This window comes from Bison bison, unplaced genomic scaffold (assembly GCF_000754665.1).
Source record: "Bison bison bison isolate TAMUID 2011002044 unplaced genomic scaffold, Bison_UMD1.0 scf7180017864451, whole genome shotgun sequence".
In the NCBI taxonomy this organism is placed as follows: domain Eukaryota; kingdom Metazoa; phylum Chordata; class Mammalia; order Artiodactyla; family Bovidae; genus Bison; species Bison bison.
In genome coordinates, this window is record NW_011495013.1 from 8,174,367 (window position 1) to 8,184,113 (window position 9,747).

Sequence of the window (9,747 nt, forward strand, 5' to 3'; positions counted from 1 at the left end):
AAAAGACCTACATATTAGTCCTTGTTTTCACTAACCAAAAGCAATCCAAAGAAGATTTTCACTTTCAGAAAAAAAGTGAAAATTGTGTTGGTTTTGCAATAACCATTACAGAAGCATCGAGTGCTCTAAGAAGTAAGAGTGGACCCAACAAATCCCCTCCTGGGAATGACACTCCTCGTCTCAGCACCAGGTGGCCAGAGCTGTGAACTCTGTCTGAGCATCTGTGCTTCATCTTGATTGATTTTGTACGTCTGTTGCAAGATGTGTCCTACGGTAATTGCTTCTTTGCTTTATGCCAGTTTGGTTTATCGGAACCTCTGCTTTGGAAGAGTGGTGAAACCTTTATGCAGACCAGTATGTTAAGTGTGGAACGCTTTTTGGACACAGAAGACAGTCCCTGGTTATATCTGTCATTAGCTAGTTATTGAAGTATAATTAACACTGTTAGAAATTGACATTTATCCTGGAAAATAGGCTTGATTATACAAATCAGGCATAATCACCAGGCCATGTTGTTCTTAGATAAAAACCAGCTGAGAGGAATATTCCAACCAACTCTCCTGTTTGATGGATTCTATTAGAAGAAAATTTTCCTGCTTCCTTTCAACAAAAGTGGTTAAACGTTATTGTAATTCAAGTTGCTTCAAGGAATTTAGACAACTTCCCTGTTTTATTGATTAAAATGCAATATAGCTATATACTTAATCTACTTGTTTGACAATTTCAGTTTCTATGAGGGTGTGGTGGTTGAGAGTAGAGATAAAGCAAATATAAGAATACAAAAATCATCCATCATCCACTATATTTTGTATACATTGGTCCAGTCCTTTTGAATGCAAATATATAAATATTTTTAAAGAAATTGGGACCAAATTGTATCTACATTCTGTTGTATAATTAATTTGCTTCATTTCAGATTATTAAGCTTTTTAATAGTTGTATACTGTTCTATTACATGAATAAAGTGTAATATGCTCAATCAATTGCATATTGCTGAATATTCAGGTTATTTCTAAATTTCTTTTCTCTTGCTGCTGCTAAGTCGCTTCAGTCGTGTCTGACTCTGTGCGACCCCATAGACGGAAGCCCACCAGGCTCCCCCGTCCCTGGGATTCTCCAGGCAAGAATACTGGAGTGGCTTGCCATTTCCTTCTCCAATGCGTGAAAGTGAAAAGTGAAAGGGAAGTCGCTTCAGTCGTGTCTGACTCTTAGCGACCCCATGGACTGCAGCCCACCAGGCTCCTCCGCCCATGGGATTTTCCAGGCAAGAGTACTGGAGTGGGGTGCCTTTTTTGGCTTCCTGAATAAACTGTCTGCAATTCAGATGATTTCTCTAAGTCAGCAGGGTGAGGCCTTCTAGTTTCCGCCTGCCCAATATCCATATTTCCTCTATCTGTTAAGAGCCCCCAGTATTCCTCTGGGGAATCCCTGACCCAGATCTGAGTTCATGTGTCTCATGTGGGGATGAGACTACCCCAAGTTCAAGGGAGAGCATTCCCCTTTGTGGCTACAATGTCTTTTTGAGGATGGGCACAGTTCCTGGGTCAAATTTACCCCAAGACTTTTATGAAAATCACTGGGAAGTAAGCTTTCTCTTTCCGTGGGTGGTTCTGAGCTGGTGGATATTTCTGGAAAAAAAGCCCCCTAGAGAGAAAGTGAACGTTAAAATGAAGATGACATAGAGGAAAGTGGAGCTGAGAAATGGACAGAGACCGAGTCCTCGCTGTAACCTGGGAACCAGCCACATCAGGGGATTTTTCATTCTCATGAGTCACTAAACTCCCTTTTTGGCTCACAGCAATTTGAGTCAGGGTTTCTGGCACCTCATTTGAAATAATTCATATTTTTAAAAAATGTCAAGCAGGACTGTATTATCAGTGTTTTCCCCGGAAGTTGTATCATATACCCACTCACCATCAAAGGTGTGCTTCTATGGCGTTACCACAATTAAATGTTACTCTGATACTCTATTTGACTTTTTTTTTTTGAAGTTTCATATTATATGTTTATTTAACTATTAGTGGGGTAAAACTTTTCCTATTTAATAGAATATAATTTGTCTATTATAAATTGTGTCTTTGGCCTATTTTTCTGTATCAACCTATGGCCTATAGATTGATTACATGATTTTCACTTTGATACTCGTAGAATGTATTTTTCCTCTGGATTTTAAACTATAAAAATTTTTTTATTTTTCTGATTATAAAATATATGTATAATTTTGAAAAACACAGTAAAACACAAAGAAGAAAATAAAAATCCCTTTTAATACTACCTCTCAGATATACATTGGAGAAATTCCCTCTAAGTTTACATATATATAAAATATATTTACTAGAATATGCATATGTTAATATGTGTTTATAGCTTTATCACTTATGATTATGTCAACACATAATTTCTCTTTTATCTTTAAATAGTCCTCAAAATGGGTCTTGGACTTACTGAGAAAAGTCATGAACTCACATTTCAAGGAAAAAAATGTACATATGTGGAAAAACTAACTTTATTTCAGGAGAGTCTCAGACTCATCTGTGGACTCCAGATTAGGAACTCTGGTTGTGAACACTATGCTTGGCATCTGCATAGTAGTCTCTTGTCTTAGCACATTCATATTTATTTATTTTTTAAAATTTATTTAATTGAGGCATAGCTGATTTACAGTGTTTCAGGTACGCAACAAAGTCAGTTATATATGTCTATATATCTTCTTTCTTGGATTCTGTTCCATTATAGGTTACTTCAAGATATTGAATACAGTTCCCCGTGCTGTACGTAGGTCCTTGTTGTTTATCTATTTTATATATAGTAGTTTGTCATTGTTATTGTTGTTTAGCCGCTCAGTCGTGACTATTTTGCGACCCCATGGACTGTAACCCCTCCAGGCTCCCCTGTCCATGGGATTTTCCAGGCAAGAATACTGGAGTGGGTTGCCATTTCCTTTTTCAGGGCATCTTCCCAAACTAGGGATAGAACCCACATCTCCTGAATTCCAAGTGGATTTTTTTTTTACTGCTGAGCCACCAGGGAAGCCCTGCCTGTTAATCTCAAAGTCTTAATTTATCCCTCCTCTGCCTCTTTCCCTTTTGGTAACCATGGGTTTGTTTTCTATGTCTGTGACTGTATTTCTGCTTTGTAAATAAATTCATTTGTATCATTTTGTAATATTTCACATAGAAGTGATATAAAATATTTATTTTTTTCTATCTGACTTACTTCACTTAGTGTGATCATCTCTAGGTCCATCCATGTTGTTGCAAATAGCCTTATTTCATTCCTTTTTAATGGCTGAGTGATATTCCATTATATATATGCTATATGTATCACATCTGCTTTACCCATTCATTTTTCAGTGGACATTTAGGTTGCTTCTATGTCTTGGCTATTGAAAATAGTGCTGCAGTGAACACTGAGGTACATGTATATTTTCAAATTAGAACTTTACTCTTTCCAGATATATGCCCAGGAGTGGGATTGCTGGATCATATGGTAACTCTATTTTAGTTTTTAAAGGCAATTCCTATTGGCTCAGGTGGTAAGGAATCCTCCTGCAATGCAGGAGACCTGGGTTTGATCCCTGGGTTGGGAAAATCCTCTGGAGAAGGAAATGGCAACCCACTCCAGTATTCTTGCCTGGAAAAATCCCATGGACAGAGGAGCCTCGCGGGCTACAGTCCATGGGGTTGCAAAAAGTCAGAAACGACTGAGCAAATAACATGTTCACTTTCCTGTTTGACTACATCATATCCAGTTTAGGACTGACTTTGGGATCCAAAAGCTTGGGTTCAAAAAGCCTGACTCTACCCCTACTGGGAGGTAACTTGGCAAATTCTTTCTTTTGACTTGGCAAATTTCTGACCTCAGTAAGCCTGTTATAAAAATTGAATGAGATGATCCATGATTAAAAGCTCAGCAGATTGTCCTGTATGTAAGCACTCAATGTGGCTCTCATTTTTTAAAAAAATTCCCTGAGTGTTTCCTTAGGATAAACACCCACAAATAGAATTGCTAGATCAAAGTAGATGCACATTTCTAGGACCACTGTCATCTACACCAAGTTTTCTTCTAGAAAGGATACACCACCAGCAGGATGAGAGGGTCTGCAGTTGAGAGAATCCTTGGCACCATAATATAATATCATTTATGTCAGTCTTTTCTAACAGTGAAAAGAATAGCATCTAATTGCTTCAGTTTAATTTCTTTGGTCTTTTCTTTGTATGATCTTGTATATCTACTCATAGCATTTGCTTTTTTTTTTTTCCCTATTATATTGTTTGTTCTTGTTAATTTATAAAACCGTTTTATAAAATTAATACTAGCTCTTGGTTTTATAAAAGTTGCAAATATTTTTTCTTATTTTGTAATTTGCTTTTAATTTTTCAATGCTTTTTTGACTATAACAAAGTTTAAAATTTTTATGGCGTCCTAGCTATTGAGTTTCCCATTACGATTTCTTCTGTTACTTTTTTGCTTAGGAACATTTTCCCTATCCAAAGATGAGATAAATACTAGCTAATATTTTTCTCCAGAAATTTTGTTCCATTATTGTTATTAATATTAACTCTTTAATCCATGTGGAATTAATTTTGGTGTATGGTGTGCAAGAAGCCTCTAAATTTATTTTCCCCCAGCTGGCATTTTCCACCTATGGTGTCATCTTTCCCATCTATGTATTTTCTCCCTTTTGGGTGGGCCAGACTCTCTTTGGCAGCAGTAAGAGTAAAAGGTAGGGCAATAGAGGAAGTTCAGTGACCCGCAGCAGCCTGCCATTATCACCACACCTGGAGAGTGAGCTCTCTTTTCCTAATCCTAGGGTTTTTCCTAAATAGTGAAAAAGATCAGAAGGAAGAGGGGAGGCAAGAGCATATGCTTTCTTTACAACAACCACATGAGCAGGAGAGACGGCAGGTGTGCAGGCCCCAAGAAATCCTTGAGGCTGCAGGTTGAGCGTGATCCTCCTGCTGATTTACAACCCAAGCCCATCTCTTCTGCTTTTTACTCTTCACCCTCGGCAAAAATTCTCTCCCATATCCCTCCCCAGTCCCCAAGAGGAGTTAGTTGGATGGGTTGGCCTGCCTCTAGTTACTGCTTATTTAATTTGATTGTGGATTTTAATACCGTTAGCACAAATTGGAGTGGTGTCTGCAGAGTCGGGCTTCAGCTCACCCTCTGCCATTTGTGTTCTTGGTTTATCTTCTCCTGTGGTTTCAAGAATGTAAAGATTCCACAGTGCCTCCTCCTTATCTTGTCTGTCTGTTCACATGTCTCCTACTAACTTAACCGAAGTATTTGGGTGGCATTTTTTTTATCTGCACATAAGCCAAAATGAAAACTTGGAATCTTTTTGGTCACATTCTACTTTCTTCAAAGCTCTATAGATGTTAGAGCATTGTATTTTTAGATTTACTGTCTGGGGACAGTTTGAGGGTATATTATTTTCCTAAATGCTTGCAGAAGCACTGCTCTTGTGGATTTATGGTCTAATGGAGAGGAAATAAATTATTTGTGATAAAGAGTGTACTATGCCATGAACTTAATCATATTTGTTATGTGTGTGCGCGCGTGCTAAGTCGCTTCAGTTGTGTCTGGCTCTTTGTGACACTATGGACTGCAGCCTGCCCAGCTCCTCTGTCCATGGGACTCTCCAGGCAAGAGTACTGGAGTGGAGGAGTGGGTTGCCTCTTCCAGGGGATCTTCCCCACCCAGAGATCCAACCTGCCTCTTTTATGTCTCTGGCATTGGCAGGCAGGATTTTTACCACTAGCGCCACCTGGGAAGCCCCCTATTTGTCATAATCTCTTCCATTTTCACAAGATTTGGGGAAGAGAAAATATAAACATACTTATATTTTCAAAGGGCAAAGGAGAAAAGGAAAGATGTATCCATTTGGATGCAGAGTTCCAAAGAATACAAAGAGAGATAAGAAAACCTTCCTAAGTGATCAATGCAAAGAAATAGAGGAAAACAATAGAATGGGAAAGGCTAGAGACCGCTTCAAGAAAATTAGAGACACCAAGGGAATATTTCATGCAAAGATGGGCACAATTAAGAACAGAAACAAACAAACAAACAAAAAGAACAGAAACAGTGGGGACCTAACAATAGAAAATATTAAGAGGTGGGAAGAACACTCAGAAGAATTATACAAAAAAGATCTTAATGACCCAGATAACCACGATGGTGTGGTCACTCACTTAGAGCCAGACATCCTGGAGTGTGAGGTCAAGTAGGCTTTAGGAAGCATCACTATGAACAAAGAGGGAGGTGATGGAATTCCAGCTATTTCAAATAGCTCATCCTAAAAGATGATGCTATGAAAATGGTGCACTCAGTTCAGTTCAGTTCAGTTACTCAGTCATGTCCGACTCTTTGCGACCCCATGAACCGCAGCACATCAGGCTTCCCTGTCCATCACCAACTCCTGGAGTCCCAAACCCATATCCATTGAGTCGGTGATGCCATCCAACCATCTCATCCTCTGTGGTCCCCTTCTCCTCCTGTCCTCAATCTTTCCCAGCATCAGGGTCTTTTCCAATGAGTCAGCTCTTCGCATGAGGTGGCCAAATTATTGGAGTTTCAGCTTCAACATCAGTCCTTCCAATGAACACCCAGGACTGATCTCCTTTAGGATGGACTGGTTGGATCTCCTTGCAGTCCAAGGGACTCTCAAGAGTCTTCTCCAACACCACAGTTCAAAAGCATCAATTCTTTGGCACTCAGCTTTCTTTATAGTCCAACTCACATCCACACATGACCACTGGAAAAACCATAGCCTTGACTAGATGGACCTTTGCTGTATTCAATATACCAGCAAATTTGGAAAACTCAGCAATGGCCACAGGACTGGAAAAGGTCAGTTTTCATTCCAATCCTAAAGAAAGGCAATGCCAAAGAATGCTCAAACTACCGCACAATTGCACTCATCTCACACACTAGCAAAGTAATGCCCCAAATTCTCCAAGCCAGACTTCAACAGTACATGAACAGAGAACTTCCAGATGTTCAAGCTGGATTTAGAAAAAGCAGAGGAACCAGAGATCAAATTGCCAACATCAATTGGATCATCGAAAAAGCAAGAGAGTTCCAAAAAAACATCTATTTCTGCTTTATTGACTATGCCAAAGCCTTTGATTGTGTGGATCACAACAAACTGTGGAAAATTCTTAAAGAGATGGGAATGCTAGACCACCTTACCTTCCTCTGGAGAAATCTGTATGCAGGTCAAGAAGCAATAGTTAGAACCAGACATGGAACAACAGACTGGTTCCAAACTCGGAAAGGAGTACATCAAGGCTGTATATTGTCACCCTGCTTATTTAACTTCTATGCAGAGTACATCATGGGAAATGCCAGGCTGGATGAAGCACAAGCTGGAATTAGGATTGCCAGGAGAAATAGCAATAACCTCAGATATGCAGATGGAGAAGGCAATGGCAACCGACTCCAGTACTCTTGCCTGGAAAATCCCATGGATGGAGGAGCCTGGCGGGTTTCTGTTTATGGGGTCGCACAGAGTTGGACACGACTGAAACAACTTAGCAGCAGCAGCAGCAGATATGCAGATGACATCACAAAGCAAAGAGAAACTTTGCTTTGACAGAAAGCAAAGAGAAACTAAAGAGTCTCTTGATGAAAGTGAAAGAGGAGAGTGAAAAAGCTGATTTAAAACTCAACATTCAAAAAATACAAAGATCATGGCATCTGGTCCCATTACTTCATGGCAAATAGATGGGGAAACAATGCAAACAGTGACAAACTTTATTTTCTTGGCCTCCAAAGTCACTGCAGATGGTGAGTGCGGCCATAAAATTAAAAGATGCTTGCTCCTAGGAAGAAAAGCTATGACAAACCTAGACAGCATATGAAAAAGCAGAGACATTACTTCGCCAACAAAGGTCCATCTGGTCAACACTATGGTTTTTCCAGCAGTCATTAATGGATGTGAGAGTTGGACCATAAAGAAAGCTGTGTGCCGAAGAATTGATGCAAGGAGATCGAAACGGTCAATTCTAAAGGAAATCAGTGCTGAATGTTCATTGGAAGGACTGATGCTGAAGCTCCAATACTTTGGCCACCTGATGCGAAGAGCTGACTCATTTGAAAAAGACCTTAACATTGGGAAAGATTGAATGCAGGTGGAGAAGGGGATGACAGAGGATGAGATGGTTGGATGGCATCACCGACTGGATAAATATGAGTTTGAGCAAGCTCCTGGAGATGGTGAAGGACAGGGAAGCCTGGTGTGCTGCAGTCCATGGGGTCGCAAAGATTGGACACAACTGAGCGACTGAACTGAACTGAACTGAAATATAAACATATGAACTCAGTGCATCATTGGGAAATGGAAGTCACCCAGTCTCCACTGATGTAGAAAATGGGGGTAGGGACAAGTTTCCAGGAGGAAGAATTCACTCGAGGATCTTGGCTCCATACAGACTAAACCTGAACTAAGACTTCAGCCTAGAAATCCCTGCTGTTGGCTTTCACAGCTCAACTGGCTATCAGGTTATAGTCACTTCAGTCAGCCAGATGCCTTCTCCATGGCTTCTTGATATGCAGGGAGGTCCCTTTCCTTTGCAGATGCACCCAGGGACTCACATAAAGTTGTTAAGTCAACACTCCCAAGAACTCTGTATTTGATTTGTTTTCTGGATAAACCTGTCTGAAGCGGGGAACCTCACCACTTTAATTCTTTTCAGTTCTTTAATCCTAAAGCCTGGGCTATACTCAAATCACTTCATAAATCTATGACCACTGAAGTAGCCTTTCCCCATCTGCCAAAAATTCCCAAACACACATTTTTCACGGAGACTTTTCTTAGCAGAGCTCTTCCCCTGCAGTGCTTTAACACCATATCCCGATGAACAGAGTCAGGTGCTTGTGGATTTGGCTGATGAGGCTGAGATTTCCCTGTGCCTCGGATTCCTGGTGTGGAAAAATCGAGCTAACAGGATCTCTCCCAAGGCTCTGCTGAGAGAAAATCAAATAAAATAATGCATACGCACTTGCACAAGACCTGGCCCAAACCCCACCAATATATTTTATTACTTTCTACGTTGTCAGAACACAAGTGTTGTGTCTTGCTACCAGAGAGCCATTCCTATGAAGTCAAGCATCCCTCGCAACACTCGGGGTTGCAGGCTCTTTGAACAGTCTGTATGATGTATGTGCGTGCATAGACCAGCTTTCTCTCTCTCTTATGTGTCTGGATGTCCAGATTTCATTATCAAAGAGACAGAGACCATCAGAGAACTTGATCAGCAGCCAGGCACGGTTTTTTCTGTTTTTTTCTTCTTGTTGTCCTTTGTCAGGTCTTTGTTCCGCCCCTGGCTACACTCTTACAGAACCACTTACTGGTGATTAAAAGGAGGGACTCGACCGGCGAAGGCGGGGCCTGCGGGCGGGGGGGGCCCAGCGATTGGGTTCACCCTCGGGGGCTGCGCTTTCTTAAGTGCCAGCCAGCGGGCGCCGGCCAACCTCCACCGCCCCTCTCCGGCCCCCGCCGCCCACTCCGCCCCACCACAGCCGAGGACCAACCGGCCGCCCCAGACGTCAGCCGCGCGCAGCAGAGCCTTGCAATTGAGTCCCGTTTGGCAGCTGCGGACTGGCGGACAGACAGACGGACGGCGGTGGCGATCGAAGGCGCAGGGAGGCCCGCGCGGCGGGAGGTAAGAGACGTCCGCAGGGCAGGCAAGAGCCAGATCCGCTGCCTCCCCCGACAGAGCCATGGACAGCACCGACAACGCC

At 41.5% G+C, this 9,747-nt stretch overlaps 1 protein-coding gene across 1 annotated transcript in view; it reads left to right on the forward strand.

Annotated features, from left to right (window-relative positions):
* The first annotated feature begins 261 nt into the window (after positions 1–261).
* Positions 262–9,747, forward strand: part of SLC10A4 (solute carrier family 10, member 4) — a 15,471-nt gene continuing 5,985 nt past the window's right edge. Inside the window, exons 1-2 of the mRNA XM_010858922.1 lie at positions 262–354; positions 9,312–9,668. Coding sequence (XP_010857224.1) covers positions 262–354; positions 9,312–9,668 — 450 coding nt within the window. The remainder of the gene's footprint in view (positions 355–9,311; positions 9,669–9,747) is intronic.